The following is a 21,149-nucleotide window of genomic DNA, read 5'->3' as shown; positions in this document are numbered from 1 at the left end:
ACTTGCCAAGCCTGTTTCAGATCAATGAAATTCTCAGTCTAGCATATTGAGGGTTTTGACAATAGTTCTTTGACTTTTCCCCTCCCTGGATCTCAGGTACCTACTGTGTCTCTCTGTACAGAGTTAAAAAGTTTAAAGATAATCTCAAATTTAGCAATAAATATACATAGACTGTTCTATTTTCCCCTTCATCTTTGCAGGGAGGGGAGGAGTGTGGGAGGTAGATTTAAATCCCAAACCCAGATTTCCAACATAGGCCCTGCAGCTACTCACTTGTGTCCTCGGGTGAATCCCTTACCTTCTCTTAAGTCTCCATTCCCACAACTACAAAATGAAAATGCTAAAAAATAACCTTAAATTATGTACACAGGGATTTATTTACTTATTTATTCATTTAGTCATTCATTCATTTATTTTTATCAAAAGAGCATTGGATCTGGACTCGGACACTTAATAATTACCTAGCTGTGTGGCCTTGGGCAAGCCACTTAACCCCATTGCCCTGCAAGAAAAAAAAAAGAGCATTAGGGAGTAGCTAGGTGGCAAAATGGCTACAGCACCAGCCCTGTAGTCAGGAGGACCTGAGTTCAAATCCAGCCTCAGACACTTAATAATTGCCTAGTTGTGTGACCTTGGGCAAGTCACTTAACCCCATTACCTTAAATAATTTTTTTTTAAAGTGCATTGGGAGAGGCACAATTTTTTTTTGTTAAGAAGAGAGAAAATATAGTATATTGTAGTGGGGAGGTATGAATGGAGGGAGTTGTGATCAGCAATGGCAATGGTGGAAAAATATGGAAGTAGCTTTTGTGATGCACTTATCATAAAGAATGTGATCCATCCACGACAGAGTTGGTGGTGTTAGAATACAGACTGAAGCACATTTTTTTTAATTTTTATTTTTTCTCTTTCCTTTACTTTACTGCTCATGAGGGTCTATATTTTCTGGGGGAAGGGAGTATTATGTTCACTCTTAAATAAGAATATTTTAGTAATGTATAAAAAAAATTTGTACAAAAATAAAAATAAATATATATAAAAAGGTGTTATACCCATAATAAAATTTTGACATAATTAGCTTATGCCAATCCCTACAAATGGAATTCTCTTCCCCACTATCTCTGCCTGTTAAAATCTCACCCATCCTTCCAAGACTGTTAGCTCTTCTCCCAGAAACTACTTCATATTTACTTTGCACATACTTATCTTTTTATATGGATAGAAAGAAATTTGCTTAAGGTCAACAACTATTTCATTTTTGCCTGTTACCCCAGTGGCTATCACAATGCCTAGCACATAATATATATTAGTGGATATGTTAGTTGAACCACTCTCCAAGAGCCTTCTCTAATCTCTCTCCTTCTCCACCCACTTGTGCAGAGGATGATCTGTGTTGCCTGGGACTGTGTAGATAGCTGTGTATATGCCTTTTCTCCCCTCCTAGATTCTATATTCTCTAAGGGCAAGAACCACCTTCTATACCTTTGCATTTTTCAATGATGTCAAATAATCCCACTACTTTTTAAATACAACATCCATTTGAATGTCACAATTTTGTGAAGTAAACAGGGCAGATATCATTCCCATTTTACAGATGAGGAAACAGAAGAGGCTGGGGGAGAGGAGAAATCAGCAAATAGAATGCTAATCTCCAAAATTCCTATTCAGTCCTCTGTTATAACAGAATAAATTATTCTCATACAGGAATCTTTTTTTTAAGTGTATAGGGATAATACCAGGTGCTACTCTATGTTATTCTGATTTGGGGCTTCTTTAAAATAAAGTTAACTATACTGAAGAGAGAAATTTTATCACTTAGAGAATGTCACAAATATCTACCAGTCAAAACTAAGGGCAGTACAGAAAACAGGATATAGAATTTCAGAACTGGGACTTCAAAGGGTCTCTAGTCCAAGCCAGACCCAAAGGGAATCCCTACCATAACACACCTGACTGAAAAAAGGTCCTCTACCCTATCCAAAGACTTCCACAGAGAGGGAACCCATTGCTCCTTGTGAAAACTATTTTTACTTTGGTACAAATGAGTTTTTCCTGGGGTGGCTAGGTGGCACAGTGGATAGAGCATCGGCCCTGGAGTCAGGAATACCTGAGTTCAAATCCGGCCTCAGACACTTAATAATTACTTAGCTGTGTGGCCTTGGGCAAGCCACTTAACCCCATTGCCTTGCAAAAAACCCCTAGTTTTTCCTCACATCAAGCCTAAATTGTCTCTTTACAACTTCCACTCACTGCAACTGATTTTATTATAAAAGAGGCCCTCTTGTGCATACCAGAACCAAGTTATCAGACAGATTCCCCTGAACCTTTTCTTCTCCAGAGTAAATACATCTACTTTCCTCAACTGAGTCTCATAATTTGAATATAAGTGATGAATATTTCTTATATTGTCCTCCAGATCCTTGTTAGAAAAACTCTCTCCCATCTATACTTATAATTCTGCCTTCTAAAAAACTACAAATTTTTTTTGAAGGTAAAATATGCATTTGTGCATGATGTATATATGTATGAACAAGTATATGTATATGTACATACTTAACAATAATGATCTGCTTTGTTGTTTTTTCCCAGGCTAGCATGTACATTTCTCCACTAACACTACATCATGGTGAGAAGGTAACACCAACATTTTTTTTTAGGTTTTTTTTTTTGCAAGGCAATGGGGTTAAGTGGCTTGCCCAAGGCCACACAGCTAGGTAATTATTAAGTGTCTGAGGCCAGATTTGAACCCAGGTACTCCTGACTCCAGGCCCGGTGCTTTATCCACTGCGCCACCTAGCCACCCCAACATCAAGATTTTTGAAAACTATGCCAGTACAAGTATAAGCTCTGACCAAACTAAAAGACTCTGAGGGCAATTTTGGTGATAGTTTGTATATTACATGAGGACCAGCCTAACTAACCAAAGTAAGAAAGATATTCTTTACTACTAGGATGGCCCAAAACGGTGATGAGTTTTTCAGTCATATCTGCTCAGCAAGCCCATCTACTCAGGGGCAGAAGAATCATGATCTGTCTTGAAAGGAGAAGCCATACTGACATTTTTTAAATTACTGAAATAATGTGCAAACTGGCATACTGAAAAGCCAAAATTGTGCTATTTTTATGTACCAAAGCTAACTGAAGTAGATATTTGTGAAGTTAATGAGAAGTGAATTATCTCCAAATAGGTTAACCAGGTATTTGTCATGTTGCAGGAAGAAAATAAGAAAAATAAGAAAAATAACATATTTAAATTCCTCAACCAGCAAGCTTCTTATATAGGACATACTTTTTCAATTAAACAGTTGTAAATTATAATTTAAATAATTACATTCATTATTTTTTAACAAAACATTTATTTTTAACTAAATTAAGCATTAAATGTGAAATATGACTTGTACTATTTTTTTAGTTTTGTTGGTGCCAATTGTTTTTTTACATCATTTCTCTTCTGTCCCTTGCCTGCCTCAGACACTATTATTCAAAGAACTCTGTAACAAAGAAAACATCTAGGCAAAACCAACTGGATCTGACAGCCTATTCCACAATCCCTATCTATACTCCTCCACTTCTTCACCGAGAGGAAAGAAGATTATTCCATCATTTGTTCTCTGGGACAGAGATTAGTCTTACAATTAATCAATCTGGCTGCTTTTTAGTGTAATACACTGTCATTTTTAAAAACAAAAATAAAATATTTTATTCAGTTCAACATGGGATACATAAAACACTGGGTTATGGTGACTCTGAATTCTCTTTGTTGATCCTATTTATTGAAAGACTATTCAAAGTTTTTGACTTTTTTAAAAAGTAGACTTCTTAATTTAATGTTAATTATTTCAAATGAAGAAACCAGTTCTACCTATACCTACAGGAGTTATTGCTGCTAAAAGCTAAATTATTATTTCAGTCGTCTCTGATCTATTCAGGTGTTCAAAATATTTTATCAGTTTGCTGGTGTGCTTTTCTTTCAAAAGTTCATTAGCAAATATTTTCTGAATGGTTCAATTCATCTTTGGTCCTGGAATTCATTCTATAGTAACTACTATTACAAAATGATGTTAACTGCTCATCTTCAATAGTTAAAGTCCTGAACACTGGCAAGAAAATGAGCTGGAAATAGGTCACTGCTATTTCCACACAAAAGAACTGAGAAAATGAATAAAAGTTGGACACAGAAGAAGTGGTACCAAAAAGCACTGATCTGTTATAATCAGAAGTCTGGGGGGGGGAGGGTAAAAAGAATGCCACTAGAGCAGGAATAAAGTTCCCTAGCAGTATGGAACCTAAAGGCCAGGAGAGAGAGGTAGCTTATGACCCTACTGAAAACATTTCCAAAGGCATTTGAGCAAAAGGTCTGGGCCCAGTCACCATTGTCATGGCTCTGAAGGCAGAAGACAGTCCTTCCTTCCCAAGCTCCCTACCCCTACCAAATAGCAAACAAATAGTAAGGGGAGTCCACAAACTCTATACCAACAATCTCTATACCTGGCTGAAAACAGAGCAAAGATAACTTCTGCACCATAGGAGCAGTCTAAAGTTGCAGACTTGAAACCCAGCTTTTACTAGTCTTACCTCCAGGAGCATGACTGGAGAGAAGACCTAGTTCAGTTTCAAGTCCAAACCCTAAAGTCAGTAGGTACCAGGAGTCTTTAAGAATTAATTCTTGTGTGGCTAGGTGGTGCAGTAGATAAGAGCATGGCCCTGGAGTCAGGAGTACCTGAGCTCAAATCCAGCCTCAGACACTTAATTACCTAGCTGTGTAGCCTTGGGCAAGCCACTTAACTACACTGCCTTGCAAAAATCTAAAAACATTAAAATTAAATTTTTTTTTAAAAAAAGAACTAATTCTTGGAAATCAAGTGAAATGTCCTTCACTTGAGGAATGGCTGAACAAATTGTGGTATATGTATGTGATGGAACACTATCATTCTATTAGAAATTAGAAATCAGGAGGGATGGGATTTCAGAGAAGCCTAAAAAGACTTGCATGAATTGAAGCTCAGTGAGATGAGCAGAACCAGAAGAACATTAAACACCTTAACAGCAACATGGGGTTGATGATCAGTCCTAATGGACTTGCTCATTCCATCAATGCAATAATCAAGGACAATTTTAGGGTATCCATGATGGAGAATACCATCTGTGTCCAGAAAAAGAATTGTGCAGTTTAAACAAATACCAAAGACTATTACTAACTACAATTTTCTAAAAAAAAAAAAAAAAAAAAGTTGTCTTATGTATTACATAACTTTGCTATATCTAATATTTTATTTCTTCCTCAAGGATATGATTTTTCTCTCAACACATTCAATTTTGATCAATGTATTGCATGGAGAGAAAAAAATAATTCTACTAGCTGTATGACCCTGGACCAGTCACTTAACCCCAATTGCCTCTAAAAAAATCCAAAACAAACAACCCACCAAGACAATATCCCCCATTCTTTCTTTAAAAAAAAAGAAAGAATTGAAACTAAGCTTTCAGAGAACCAAAGAGACCCCTCAGGGGGAAGATGAGAACAGGTAACATGGTTATCACACTGGTTGTTTTCATGCTAGGTGAAGACTCTATAGCACTTCCAGACCTTCCTGCAGCTGAGCCACAAAAGAGGCACCAAACAGAAGGCCACTCCTCACATGGTGTGATGTCACTTACACAGCATCTGAAATTCCCCAAGAGGATCAAGGTTTTTTTTTTTAAGGTTTTTGCAAGGCAAATGGGGTTAAGTGGTTTGCCCAAGACCACACACAGCTAGGTAATTATTAAGTCTCTGAGACCGGATTTGAACCCAAGTACTCCTGACTCCAGGGCCAGTGCTTTATCCATTGTGCCACCTAGCCACCCCAGGATCAAGGTTTCTAAAATGCTCCCAGACCTCCCCTACTACAATCACAAGAGTATTGTCTCCACCCAATTTATGGGCTTAGGGGCTACTACTCCTTCTTATTTGGTAGGAGGACAGAGAAAAATCCCATCACCACCCTATATATTGCCTTCACTATCTTTTTGGAGCCATGAAACCCAACAAAAATCCGATGAGGCAAAGAACACATAAGCTAATCAAAGGATGAGGAGGCAGGCAAATATAGTCTAAGCTCCTTTTCCTATTTCCTGAAACACAAACCATCAATACTCATATCACCGTGGTATGAAGCACTTCAATTCCAATTTCCTCTATGGAAAATAACTGTCATTTGAACAACTTACATCTCACAGGAATTAAAATGAAGGTTCTATGCTCTGCCCTGGGCATAAGCAGAAACAGATGAGGCTAAGAAGGCACAGAGGAGGAGGACAACAAAGCAGCCCTGGCAGAGGCAAGTGTTCCACTTCCAAGAGAGCTACTGAAGAACAGAAGAGTTCAATTACCAAGATACACACCAATCATGACTTCTGACCTTATTCTTTGACTAGAGAAACAGCCAACTGGTTATAGTTTCTGGTCAACTGGAAATCACACAGCTGCAATGTCAGCAACAGTCACTCAGATCCCAGCAGGCAATACAGGACTAGAAAAGGGGGTATTAACTCAGGAAGACAAGGAAATGGGGGAGGGAGGGAAGAAGAAAACTGGTTATAGAGGAAGAATGGATCAGTGCTTTAGTAAACAGATCAAAGGTACTTTTTTTCCCTTTGGGTTTTTTGGCTCTGTGTTTTCTTTCACAGCATGACTTACATGGAAATGTGTTTTGCATGACTACCCATGTATATAATGTGTCAAATTGCTTGCCTTCTTAGGAGAGGGAAAAAATTCAATCTCAAAATTTGAAAAAAAGAATGTTAAAATTGTTTTTATGTGTAGTTGGAAAAAATACTATATTAACTTACCATGAAGCTCCCTATGTGACTTATTAAAGTCAATTCATTCAATGAAAATTTATTAAGTTCCTATTATATACAAAACATTATGCTGGGGACTAGAGGAGATAAGAAAGATTAAGTCAATTCCTGCAGTCATAGAGCTCCATCTCACAGCAAATAATAATCATGTACAAATACATTCTCACACATTACTCCTACCCCCTACCACGTAACCCAGATGATGTGTGGTCCGGAATACTGAGATATCAACAGGTAGACTCCTATTCTCTAGAGAGTGACAGAAATCCTAAAATGGCCACCTGGGTCCTTAGAAGTGATTTTTTTCCTAAAGCTTAAGACTGACCATATTACCTCCCTCAATAAAGTCCCAGTGGATAAAGCACTGGCCTTGGAGTCAGGAGTACCTGGGTTCAAATCCAGTCTCAGACACTTAATAATTACCTAGCTATGTGGCCTTGGGCAAGCCACTTAACCCTATTTGCCTTGCAAAAACCTAAAAACAAACAAACAAAAAATTGCTCCTTAAGACTTCTAGGATCAAATATGAAGTCCTCTCTGGCATTTAAAGATCTTCATATTCAAGCCCCTTCCTATCTTCTGAATCTTCTTCTAAATCTTTCTCCTCCATGTACTCTATAATCCGGTGACACTGGTCTACTTTCTGTTCCTCCCATCACTTTGGCTATCTTTTCTATCCTTTATCTATAGCACTGACTATGTCTGCTTGCCTGGGATGCTCCCTTCTTACCTCCACCTCTTGATAGTTTTGGCTTCCTTTAACACCTAGTTCAAAGGCCAGTGTCTGCAGTCTCCTAAGCCACTTAACCTCCCCCCCTTAAAGGTACCTGTATATATCTGTGCATGTACTTATTTATTTACATGTTGTTTCCCCCATTAGAATGTAAGTTTCTTGAAGGTAGGGACTGTTTGTGTATTTTTGCCTTTCTTTGTTTCTCTAGTGCTTAGCACAGTGTCAGATACATAAATGCTTGCTTATTAATTGATATTCAAATCTAGAAGTACAAAGAAGCTTTCAGTATTAAGTATGTGTGCCAAAATATCTAAGAAAGAGGACAGTAAGGTTAGACCTTAGTCATGAAGCACCATGAAAGACCACTCCAAGATCTTCAAGTGAAAGACTTTAGTAGAAATGAAAGCTTATTCACACACCTCTCTGATTGGCCAATATGACTTGAAAGAATAATGAACAATGTTAGAGGGGATGTGGGAAAACTAGGACACTAATATATTGTTGGTGGAGTTGTGAATTGATCCAACCTTTCCTGAGAATAATTTGGAATTATGGCCAAAGGGCAATAAAAATGTGCATACCCTTTGATCCATCAATACCTATACTGGATCTATACCCTGAAGAGATCATGAAAAGGGGTAAAAATCCCATGTACAAAATTATTCAGAGCAGCTTTTTTCATAGTGGCAAACAACTGGAAACTGAGGGGATGCCCATCACTTGCACAATGGCTGAACAAGTTATGGTGTGTATATATATATATATATATATATATATATATATATATATATATATATATACACACACACACACACACACACACACACACACACACACACATATATGTGATGGAACAACTAATGTTCTATAAGAAATCATGAAGGAGGGGTGGCTAGGTGGCGCAGTGGATAAAGCACCAGCCCTGGAGTCAGGAGTACCTGGGTTCAAATCCGGTCTCAGACACTTAATAATTACCTAGCTGTGTGGCCGTGGGCAAGCCACTTAACCCCATTTGCCTTACAAAACCTAAAAAACAAAACAAACAGACAAAAAAAAGAAATCATGAAGGACAGGATTTCAGAAACTCCTGGGAAAACTTACACAAATTGATGCCAAGTGAGATGAGCAGAACCAGAAAAACAGTATATACACTAACAACATGGCATGATGATCAACCATGATGGACTATTTCATTTCAGCAGTAAAAAGACAATTTTAAAAGACTTGTGATGGAAAAATACCATCCATATCCAGAGAAGGAATTGTGGAGTGTAAATGAAGACCAAAGGTTATTACCGTCAATTTTTAAAAGTTGTTTTTATGTATAATGTAATTTTGTTATCTGTTTTCTTTCTTCCATTTGGGTCTGATTCTTCTCTCATAACACATTCAATTTTAATTTACCTTTAGCTTGGTTACAAATTTAAAGTCTCTATTAGATTGCTTTCTGTCAGGGGCAAGAGGGAGAGGGAAGGGAGGGAGAAAAATTGTAAAACTCAAAACCTAATAAAAAAATGACTGGTAAAAAATTAATACTGTATGTAGTTAGAAATATAAATAAAAATATTTATTTTTTTTTAAATGAAAGCTTACAAGGGGGACAAGTAAAAAAATTTCCAACTTCCACCTTAAAGGTGAAGACAAGGGTTAGCAGAATAAATACAGAAACTGAAGGTTAGAGAATTCCTTTCTCTACAGCAACTGGAAAGAAAGGTTTACAGATGTTCTCTCTGAAATGAAAGGGATAGAATTTATTGCTTAGATGGTGAAGAAAAGTTAGCCAATACGCTAAGTTCATTCCTTAAATGTCCTTCAATATCAGGGGAAAATACTGTAGCCCGATTGAGTAATGATGACTTTGCTGATAGAGTTACTGGCAAAAAGTAAACCAAAACTTGGAAAATTTGAACATATGAAAATACCAATCCTATGGACCCATAGAAGATCCTGTTTCACACAATCACCACTTTTCTAAGAGGGAAAATAAGAAGGATAGGGTTAGAATAAGAACTGATATGCACATTTCTTAGATCTTCCCCTAATTTTCTACTCTGAAACATAACAGTAATCTGATTTTGGCCTATCCTAGTAAAACATAAGTTCTGGCAAGTCCCTACAAAGATAGAAAGGATTAGTACAGGTCCAATGACAGACATGTTGTCTGTCAATGTGTAGACCTGCCTACCTAAATTTGGTAGATGTTGCCACAGATTGATTTCCAAATGACAAATTTTTCTTATACTTTAACTTATAAAGCCTAATTTGTAGAGAAGGGAAATAATTCCTTGAGTGGAAGAAATAACCATATCAAGAAGTTTAAGAAACCAAGCATTAATTAGGCAGCTGAAGTCTGTATATAGATAAAAATGTGAAAGCAAACTTCCAAAAAGATGATCCTTGGTAATTAAAATTCTCAAATTATGTTATTCAGAAAAGAGACAAAGAATCTTGAAATACTAAGTAACAGGTTATGGCACTTGGAAAAATAGGGCATAGGATATGTGAGATAGCAAATCAAATTCACAATACTCATAACACTCTTTTTTTTTCTACCATGATTACTGTCCAAACAAGAAGTAAAACCTAGATGGAAGCTGTCTATGGAGTGATATAAAGACAGATCTCAAGGAAGGTTATTTTGAAGTTCTGAATTTCAGGTATACAGCAGTTTTCCAAACTAGGGTGGAGATAACAGCAATGAGTCTAGCTTTGGGCAAAGAGGGGAGGGTACAGAGATCAAGATAATCCTTATCTCTGCTAATGTTTTCATGAGTAAGAAAAGGAGAATGTAGGTGTAGATTAACTAAAGTCAGAGAGAAACATCAGTGGTCCCCATAGATCTTAAAAATCTCTCAATAGCAAACAAAACTGTGACACAAAATGACCCATAGCATTTGTCCTAAATGGGGAATTTGGAAAAGAGCAATGCTGTTAATTCCTAGTGTGATAGAAGCCAACATACCAGGGAAGTTTTACAAGCCAATTTGTGACTCTACACACCGATGCTATTTTAGGCAGCAGAGCAAAAGGTATTAGGTCCTAATGAAGGAAGAAGCTCCTAATTTTGTTGAGATGCATTTTAAAGGTTAGTCAAAACATCGATTAAAAGGCCAGGAGACAATTTTTATTTTATGATATTTGTTCTGAACATTCTGCAAGTAAATGTTTGGTTTTTTTCCATTGACCTAGTAAAGCAAACACATATTCAGAGATGAGAAACAAATTCAGAAAGGGCTCCTCCAGGGTCACATACAGAAGAAATTCAGAATCAAAACTGCTAGTAGCAACCAAAAAAGGCACAGGAATGGGTCCTCAGTATTAGATACAGAAAACTCCAGTTCCTACAAATCTCAAGTAAATTGGATAGTAGAGTACTGACTGAATCAGTATAGTGAAAACTGAACTTGATTAAAGGAATTATTGTAGTGTGTTATTCCTATTTCCCAGGCAGTTTTTGCTCAATTATTAAAGCTCCTAGAAAGGTCTGAATCTAGGTCATTCAAAGTCAAATGCCCATCACATCCTCTAGAGTTAGACCAAGAGTTCTTACCTGGGGATCTACTAATATATTACAGAGGTTCTACAAATATGGATGGGGGGAAAAATTACATCTTTATTTTCACCAACTGTTAATTTCCAGTGTGAGCCCATGTATTTTATTTTATACACTGAAAAACATTGAAGGGGAAGAGGAAAAGGAATAAGTATTGATTAAGCATCTATTACATGTTAGAAACTGTTTTAAGCATTTTACAAATATTATCTTATTTGTGAGGAAGATAATCTATAACCCCCCCCCCCATTTTATGGCTGAGAAAACTAAGGCAGACTTGCCCTTAGTAAAGTGACTTGACCTGAGTAGTTGGATTTGAATTCCTGATCCCAAGTCCAGCGCTCTATCCATTTCACCACCTCGATCCCTCAGAAAAAGGGTTTATAGGCTTCACCAGATTGACAAAAGAATTCATAATCCATAAAAAGGTTATGTCAAGACCTATCACTGTCACAGGGGGTTTCCAGGGTATTTACAGTTTTGTCCTGTAGGACAAATGCTGAGTCACCATGTGGTATAGTGAATAGAGTTGGACATGAAGTCAGAAGACATGGGTCTAAATCTTATTATTATTAATACAGCTTAGTGTGACCAATCAAGCTACTTAATTCCTCTTCCTTTGTAAAATGAAGTTCAAAGACTCAATGACCCTTAGGGTCACTGAGCTCTAGTTCTAAATCTATGATGCTATGGGGCTAATAATACCTAAAATACCTACTTTTAGCTGCTGGTATAAGGATTGAATAAGATCAGGTACATCAAGTGCTTTGCCAATTCTTAAAATTCTAGGGTATTATTCTGGTAACTCATAGATGACATAATACTGATATGAGTGCTTTAAAAAAGGATTCTTAGCTGGGAGAATCCACTAAAGAAATTTCAATTATGGACTAGGAGATAAATTAGAAACAGGAAGAGGCCAGTCATCTAGGAAGATGGCAAGAACTTAGAAAATTAAAAAGCTTCCATCACCAGATAGCAATAAGTAGTCTCATTAAGTGGTCATAGGCAGCAAGTAATCAAATAATCAATAATAACCTAAATATACAGCAACCTTTGTCTCTATGAAATCCACAAACCCTTCTTGAAGATGTGACTAGGTTTAAATATCACTGGGAAAATTCTACACATAATGAAAAAATGAGGCTTGGAAACATAAGACTAAGGCCAGCATGGTGCTCTTATTTAATTTTCCTATCTCCAAAAGGAATAGCATTTAACCCAAACCAGATTAATAGCTAGCTTGCTTTCTTTTTTTTACACACTGCTCTTGTCTGTATACTTCCTGGTGCCTAACACAACTTGAACATAATAGACATTCAACAAACTTGTTCAACTGAATGTTCTAAAGATAACGAAACTCTTTATATCCAAAAGTGAGCTCATTATCTTCCTCCCTAAACAATGTCCTTATCCAATTCTTTATGTCCATTAATAGCTACAAAACAGTATCTAGGCTCTCATGGTTCACATTCTTGAAAAAAATTTACAGTTCTTCACCTCCACTTTGTTTCCCACACCCAAACCACATGAAAGTATGGAGACTTCTCTGGAATCCTTCTTAGTTCCTTCCTTTCCATTTTTACAATTAGCACTCTAGGGCAAATCCCAGTCATTTTGTACCTGGATTAGTAACAAAAAAAATTTTTCTAGCCATCTCCCTTCCCTCAAATATCATTTTTATTATATCACACAGTCATGATCCATTGTCCCCAATCCCCTATTACAAAGGTGGGGTTCTTTCACTAGAGAATCAAAAGTAGTTTAGATGAGAATCTAAGTAATTGCAGGCACAACAAAAATGAAATAAGGTGACACCTGAAGGTCATCGAAACAGTCTGGAAGGGTACTCTATTAAAGTACCCCTTAACTCCTTTTCCCACAATTTCAATGAATTCATTTTTTCCATTGCTCTCCTATAAAGATGCTTCCTTCCTCCCAAGCAGATCTAGTTATTCCCTCCCCATAACTAATGTTTTCACCTCTGTTCTGTACATGGCTTTCCTCTTTTCCTCCTTTTGGTCAACCAACATCCTTCATCTCCATATTTTCTTTTTTTCTAAACACTTCCATTTACCTTGTATCCCTTCAACTTATATATCATATTCATATGCATAAAAAGATGTAACTAATACATCTGAAGAATACTTTTATAAATTTTCTCCAGTGCATCCTATCTTCCTGACTAAATTTAAAGTACTGAGGATGGGGGCTTCTAGACCTTCTATTCCATTTGTAACCCTGTTAGGCACTCATATTCTGGTTGACTGAACTCAATTAGCTAAACATATAACTTAACTGAGAACATCAAAGTCTTCAACTCTAATCCTTATTATAATTTCAACTTTAAAACTGTGAAGAATTCTCACAAAGAAAACTCAGGAGCAATATTTCTTTATAGCATTATATATGTGAAAACACACACACACACAGACACACACACAGACACACACACAGACACACACACAGACACACAGACACACAGACACACAGACACACACACACACACACACACACACACACACACACACACACATTGAATTCTTTGTATTAGGTGCAGGAAAGAGAAAAGATTCCCTGGTTGGATCAAACTTCTGATAAAGTAGTTCCCCAGATTCTGCTAGAGGTGGTGATAATGATGTTTTTGACTTTCAAAGACTATGACATCAAGGTGCTGATGCCAAGACATGCTCATGTTGGATTGGAATGAGGGATGCTGTGTTCCTCTGGAGCTACCTGGGTTAGTGGCCAGTTATAAATCAAGACAATTGGAGACAGACCTGGATGTGAGGCAGTTAGCCCAAGGTCATACAGCTACTAAGTGTCTGGTACCAGATTTGAACTCAATTACTCCTGACTTCAGGGTCAGTGCTCTACCCACTACTCCGTCTAGCTATCCCTAATGCCTTCAATCTCTCTGGTAGAGGTAGGACAATATAAATAAATCCAAAAGGTGATAAATCCATTATCACATTGGCAATTAAAAATTTTTTTTTTTTGCAAGGCAATGGGATTAAGTGTAGCCCAAGGCTACACAGTTAGGTAATTATTAAGTGTCTGAGGCTGGATTTGAACTCAGGTACTGCTGACTTCAGGGCCAGTGCTCTATCCACTGCGCCACCTAACCACCCTAAAAATTTTATTTACTTAAGGCAATGGAGTTAAGAGAGACTTGCCCTTAATAACTAGGCAATTATTAAGTGTCTGAGGTCAAATCTGAACTCAGGTCCTCCTGAATCCAAGGCAAGTGCTCTATCTGCACCATCTAGCTGATCCCAACACACTAGCTATTCTGTTCAGTCACTAATTTTTACTTTCCAATAGGCTTCTTGTTTCTTTAAACATGCAGATAAGCCCACATAGGAAGTAGAGAATAGTCTCCTTCAAGATTTATTTCAAAACTATTTAAAATCTCTCTTGGGCTGACCTATACAATGCTACAAAATAGTTACTGTCACCAAGTTAGCAGGGAAGCAACATGTAGATTGAATATTCTTTCTCATCATGAAAAGATAACATTACTACCATTATTCCTATCTTTAAATTGTGTTTTAGAACTAATCCCACAAGAACTACTAGTGCTCCCCCATTAACCCAATACTTCTATCCATCAGAATAGCTCACAAACTCTAGTATTTCAAAAGTTATTTGGATTATCATGAGACTCCCGATATAAATAAGGGGATCCTAGTCAAAATTTTTTTAAAAGTTTCAAGCAATTGCCCGATGAACTAAAAGGGTGTTTTTCATCATCAAACCCACTGAAGGACCCTGATGATCTTTAGGAATTCAGTCAAACAGAAGGAGTTTCTATTCTTTTAGACACTAAAGACCTTTCCTAGAATCCCTGCTCACTTAGATCACTGCCTCACCCTTTTTGGTCAAAAGTACACAAACTTTACTAAAGTCTTTTCATCATCATGTGGCTCTGAGTTAGGGAAAGCTACAGTAAGATTTCTGTTTTGAAATGTGGGTTTCCAAGCTCTGTATTAAATTCTCCCTAAATCACAAAGCAGCAACTTCCACAGAGCTTCCAACGTGTAGGCAAAAATGAAAACCAGCATCACACTACTTGCTGACTGTAAGACATTTTATGCATGAAATTTGCACAGCACATGGCAAAAGTTTGCACAGCACATTGCAAATTAAGAGCCCTAGTGGCTTACTCTTGAGTAGGATAAAAGAGGATTTATATCTGTTCATTCTAAAGGATAACAAAGCTGTTGTTCTACTCTCAAGTAAGGGGCTAGGCAGATTCTGGAAGATGTTTGCCAATGGAAAATTCTACTCTATGTTACAAGCGATTTCTCACATTCAGTTTTTCTAAAGATCCTCCCTACAATTCCGTCCCAGCAATGGAAATGTAATTTCTATAGCAGAGCAGTAATCTTAGTTAACTTTCCTTTACCTTTTCATATCCTGAAACTCAACCTTCCCATCTAAATCAGAGAGAAAAATACAAAATAGTTACATTACAGTAAAAACCACTGTGCATCAAAAATATTACAAGCCCAAGAAAGTGACACCTATTTCAATACTTAATATTGGGAAATCCTTGAACAGTGAAAGAGTTATTTTAATAGATTTAATCTTCAGTAGGTTAAATGTCATTTGAATTTGAAAACCACTGATTATATTATCATTTTCAAAAATATGTGACTACAGTTTAAAGCATGAGGGTCATTTTAGGTTGCAATTCAGAAAAAAAGTACTATTTGGGGAGGATTTTTAAAAAATTGATATGTGAAACTAGTTAACATTCAATTGTTTAAATATATGCTCTAAATAAGGAATTAGGAATCTTGGTAAAAACACTTGCCCTTTTCATAATAGCTGAAAAAGGATTACTTATTTATTAAGACAAAGTGAAGCTGATGACTTTGCACAGCACCCCTTACTTAAATCTAATTCACTTGTAAGTCACAGCAATACACTACCTGATGTTATGGTCTTCTTGGAGAACAAAGGACAAACCACAAACATTAGAGTAATAGGAGCAGCCCTACTGATGGCAAGAAATTGGGCTACATAGTTCCTCCCATCCTCCCTTCCATTCTTCCTTCCTTATTTTCTCCTTTTTTCTTTTTTTTGGATGCTCTGCCCAAAGGCCTATAAGATTCTTGGAGTTCCAGGCTCCAAATCCCTCCGGCTCTCCTTAACTTGGCCAACAATGAGTATTAGGCTAAACTAACCTGGATTATTGTTTGAGCCTTAACTGGTTCAGAATGAATGTTAAATAGCAATTGTTTCTGTTAGGACCTTTCCATTGCACCCAGGGCCATCTCCAAGTCATCCTGATCTATATCTGTCCACTTGGACCCAGATGGCTTCAGAGGAGGAAAGTGAAGCTAGTGACTTTGCTCAGCACCCTGTCACTTAAATCCAATTCATAGCATCACCTCCCTAATGTCATGGTATTCTTTGAGAAAAAAGGGCAAAAACAATAACTTGCTAAGCTCCCAATTATAGAGCCCTCCAAATTTCACCAATTTGCTATCAATATTTTATAAATACTGATTGTCTGCAAAGTACCTGCCAAGAATCTATGCCAACATTTCTAGGAATAATCCAACATTCGTAAAAATTTGATCTAAACAAGTAAGCAAACAAAATCATAAGCCTATAGAACTGGAGCTAGAAGGAATCTCAGAAGCCTCATAAAGTTTAACTCCTTCAATTTATAGATAAGGAAACTGAGGTTTAAGGAAGTTTAAGTGTCAAAGGGTCAGTGGACCTACAACATATCAAATCTAACTGTATACTGAACCATAGCAAACTGCACTGAAGGACCACAAATCCCAAAACTAAGCCGGAGAGAAACTTGGGGTCGGTTTCAATCCAGGCCAGTTTCTTTGCTAAAATATACAGAAAGGCTGTTTACCCACTGTCGAAGTCCAAGTAAGGTTCTGCGGAGGCACAGGGCTCTGAACAGAGCTCTTTTAAAACTCTAGCACACTGGATAGTAGAGCACTAAATCACTGGCTGCCAGGTTTGCTCACCCAATGAAGAGATGCAGGCAAAGCAATAAAATGTAGCTGTCTCAAACCGCCTCTCCCCGTGGCGGTCCTCTACCTCACAGAGCTGTTGTGTTTACAGGCCTAAAAAGACACAAAACCCTAATCTGACCCTGTGGAACCGAAGCTCCGCTTCCCCTCAGGGATCAGACTGCACTCTACTTTGGCATTCCCAAGACTGTGGGGTCCGGCGGACGAACCACAACTCAAAAGCAACGGAAAACACAGAGGAAGAAATTTGGGAAGAAGAAACTTGCAAGGCTCGGCTTGTAAGATCCTTCGGCGGCCAGCGACGCTGCCGTTCGGGACCCTGCCCCGCTCCAGGCTTTGAAAGGCACTGTTTGCTCCGCTTTGCTGAGAAGGTGGCAGGAGGGCTGTGCCCTCCGGCCTCTGGTGGGCAGCAACCGGGCAGCCCCCGAGGCCTCTTCCTTTTGCTCACGATGGCTTACGCAGAAGTGAATCAGCCCGGGCGCCCTGGGGGTGTCACCGGGAGGAGCCCCGGGTCCGTGCCAAGCCCCCGGGCTCGCTCCGCATTCTCACCTGCCGCCGCTCCGCGGCCCGCAGGGAGGGCTGGGCATTAGTCAGCTCCGTGCCGGGAGGGACACTGAGTCACGGCGGGCCCCCGGCTCACCCGCCCGCCCCTCACCTTGGAGCCGATGTCCTCCCTCCGGCCCCCCGCCTTGCTCCTGCGCAGCTTGATGGACGGGGACCTGAGCAGGTTCTTGAGGCGGCTGGTGATGGTGGAGCCCTCCACGGACATGGTGCTGCGGCGCTGCCCGGCTCAGGCGGATCGCCGGCCTCGGCGCGGGCTCCTCAGTCCAGGGGGTCTTCCCGTCCGGCCCGGCGCCCACCTGCACGGCGGGGGTCACGGCATCAGCCCGGCCCGGCCCGGCCCGGCCCCGCGCTACGCCCCCCCCCCCCCCGGGCGCCAGGCCCACCCGGCCATCCGCGCCTTGGGGGAGCCGGCCCGGCCCGGCCCGGCCCGGCCGAGTCCTCTTGGGTTCCCATGGCAACGCGCGGAGAGGAGGGGCGGGGGGAGCCCGAGACCCCGGCCCCCGCCGCCAAGCAGCGCCCTGGCCTCGGTCCCGGGCGCCCCTCCCCCCGCCCTGCGCCCTGCCCGCCTCCCCTCCCCCGGCTCCTCCACTCAGGGCCCCCGGGCCCCGCTCACCAGCCCCGGCAGTCGGAGCCCGTCCCGGACACGGGTCCCCCGGGCATCGCGCTCTCCGCTCCAGCTTCGCCGCAGCTGCGGCTCCGGGCAGCTATGGCGGCACGGACGGCTCAAAACGCGAACGGCGGCCGGGGCCGCGACTGCCTCCCGGGGGCGGCCCGAGGGGCGTGGCCACGAGGGAGGGGAGGAGCCAATCGGGGCCGGCGCCGGCCGGGGGCGGGGCCCGAAGGAAGAGGAGGAGCCGAGGAGCCCGGCCCGCGGCAGAAGGAGGACGAGCAGCTCCCGGGAGGCCGGCGCCGCATCGTGGGAGAGGGGGCAGGGGCCTTCGCCCGGGCACACTCTCCGCCTAGGAAGAAGTAGGTAGGTGCAGGTGCGTTGGGGCTGGAGCTCTAGACTGGCAGGTAGAGGTCACAGCTCAGCCGCCGCTTGGAAATCCAACCCTCCCTCTCTTCACCCCGCCACCGGAGAAGACCACGCGTGAAGGGGCGGATCTGGGACCGGGGCGCCCAGTCGCCAGAGGGGCCCCGAGCGGGAGGCGACGCCCCAGGCGCCCGTGCATTCGGGACTCCGGAGTTGAAGCAGAACGTTCGAGCCCGTCAGCAGGCTCCGCGGAGGCCGGCGCAGAGCGGGGCGCTCTGCCCCCCTTTACCCCCACAAACTGGAATTCAAAAGCCCGTCCACAGGCCGCCTGCTGCTAAGCATGATCGGCTCAATGATTTGCATTTTTTATTTGTATCCATGCGCAGATGCATCATAGACATAGTTTCCATAGGGCCTGCGGAGAGGCCAAAATGAGGGACTACAGAAACTTTTCGTCATGATTGGGTTTTTGACTGAGATTTAATAGACTGGCCTAGATGAGGCTAGGAGAGCCTAGATCTTGGGGTTGGGGGGGGGACTGGCCAAAAATGCTATTAGGCCTTGGTAGCGGCTGCTGCTTCTTTCTTCTATTTTCTTCTAACAATCCCTTTTTTCTTGATCCTGTTCTTTCTTCCTCTTAATTCTTTTTTCCTCTTCTTTCTTCCTCTTTTACTCCTGCTTGTACAAACTAAATTTACTCTAGGCCAAAGTAAGCACGGTTTGGTTACATACTAGTTAAATCAACAAAGAAGCATTTATTACGTACATTATATACCAAGTTCTAGATTGAAGGCAAAAGGAAAAGGATTCAGTGAAAAGGCGATGAACAGCTACTGGGAACATGAACTTGGATAGACTTCAAGAGATAGTGGAGTTTAGAAGGGCTGGTGTGTTACAGATCCGTGGGGTCACAGAGTCGGACAGTTGAACAAAATAAGAGCTGGAGATTATAAATTGTAGAGGAGACCTCCTAAAAATGACCCTTGAAGGAAGCTAGAGATCACTAGAAGCTTGAAATGAAAAGGAAAAGCACTGTGCTAAGCCCTCAGGGAAACAAATTTTAATGAAAGAGGCAAGATATGGGGAAAGTGATGACAATGAAAGGACGTTTTGGTATGAAAATTTTAAGGAAGGTACATAGAGACTTTGAGGAATGGATTGAGACTCCCTTTCCAGGAGTAATAAGAGTTGAATTGCTTTTCATTTCAGAACTGGAATGGGAGGCATAAAGAGGTATAAAAGCTCATGAGATTGCCTGTCCTAGATGTAGTGGGCCACTGAGGCAACCACCAATTAGAATTTCAGGTATGAAAGGGTCAAGTTATTCAAAATTTGATTTCTGAGCTGGATCACATGGCTGCCTGTAGGTCTAGGGAGTAAAATGGAAAGCATTCCAGGAACAATCTGTAAGAGATGGAATGGTGTATTTAGGGAACATAAACACAATAGTATTTGGCTAGAATGCAGAGTCTGTAAAGGAGAGGGACAGGAGTTGTCTGGAGAAAGAATATGGATGCCCAGGAGACTCATATTTTAAAAGGATATATTCAGAAGATGGAAACAGGCAAGTAACAGAATAAATAGAGCATGGCATGGTCCTGTAGTCCTGGTAGTAGCATTCAATCTCAGAATGAACTCAAGGCAGGTTAAAAAAGATAAAGATAGCAAAATGTTGAGGTTTTTTTTGAAGTAACTATACTAGATAAAGATCATATAATGGTTAGGACTTCTGATTGGGATGAATGGAGTTACTCAACGAAGGCAGAGCTGCTCAAGCCTCTTCTTTTCTTTACCAAGGAAAATGAATTTTATACTGGAAATTACAAAACAAAAATAACAGGAAGATATGATACCCATGGGGATAGAGTAAAAGGGTACCTTAGTTGCCTTTGATGAATTTAGATCACCTGGAAAATATAAACTACATTCTCAGTTGCTGAAAGAACTAGTGGATATAGAAAAAAGGCATCATGGCTCTGATTTTAAAAAAAAGGGGTCTGAATATATGCTAGTGAGCTTGATGTCAGTTACTGGAAAAAATCTAAAAGAGATGATTAATGAAAATACAGAAAAGGAAGCAGTGATTACAAAGTGCTAATGTGACTTTGTTATATTTCCTTTTTTTTTATTTTTCTGTTACTCAACTTAATGGGCCACTAGGGAAGTGGATGGAGTACTGACTTTGGGCCCGTTACTTATTCCCACATTCAATCTCTTGCCAAGTCTTGTTGATGGGCCTCTTCAATTTCTCTCACATCTGTTCCTTCTTCTAGTCATACCACAACCACACTAGCTATGTGCCCCTGGGCAAATCCCTGTGCTTGGCCCTCTGCTGTTTAACATTCTTATCAAAGACTTAAAGGTAGAGATGGAATGGTCATTAAATTTGCAGATGACAAAGTTGGTGTAGATAATTGGTAGCCTGTCATTTCCAGAAGATCTTGACAAGCTAGAGCACTAAGCTGAACATTATAAATA

General features: G+C 40.3%; 1 protein-coding gene across 2 annotated transcripts in view; it reads right to left on the bottom strand.

Annotated features, from left to right (window-relative positions):
• The window catches only part of MAPKBP1 (mitogen-activated protein kinase binding protein 1), an 87,718-nt gene extending 69,287 nt beyond the window's left edge, over positions 1–18,431 (bottom strand). Inside the window, exons 1-2 of one of the 2 annotated variants that reach the window (XM_074235157.1) lie at positions 18,312–18,431; positions 17,790–17,994 (exon numbers count right to left, since the gene is read on the bottom strand). In XM_074235157.1, the coding sequence (XP_074091258.1) occupies positions 17,790–17,903 (114 nt within the window). In that variant the 5' untranslated portion in view covers positions 17,904–17,994; positions 18,312–18,431. The remainder of the gene's footprint in view (positions 1–17,789; positions 17,995–18,311) is intronic. The other variant, XM_074235156.1, reaches the window with a different exon arrangement.
• Positions 18,432–21,149: the final 2,718 nt, after the last annotated feature.

This window comes from Macrotis lagotis, chromosome 4, assembly GCF_037893015.1.
Source record: "Macrotis lagotis isolate mMagLag1 chromosome 4, bilby.v1.9.chrom.fasta, whole genome shotgun sequence".
NCBI lineage: Eukaryota > Metazoa > Chordata > Mammalia > Peramelemorphia > Peramelidae > Macrotis > Macrotis lagotis.
The sequence above is the reverse complement of the archived record's forward strand: the minus strand, read 5'-3'. Positions and strand labels throughout refer to the sequence as shown.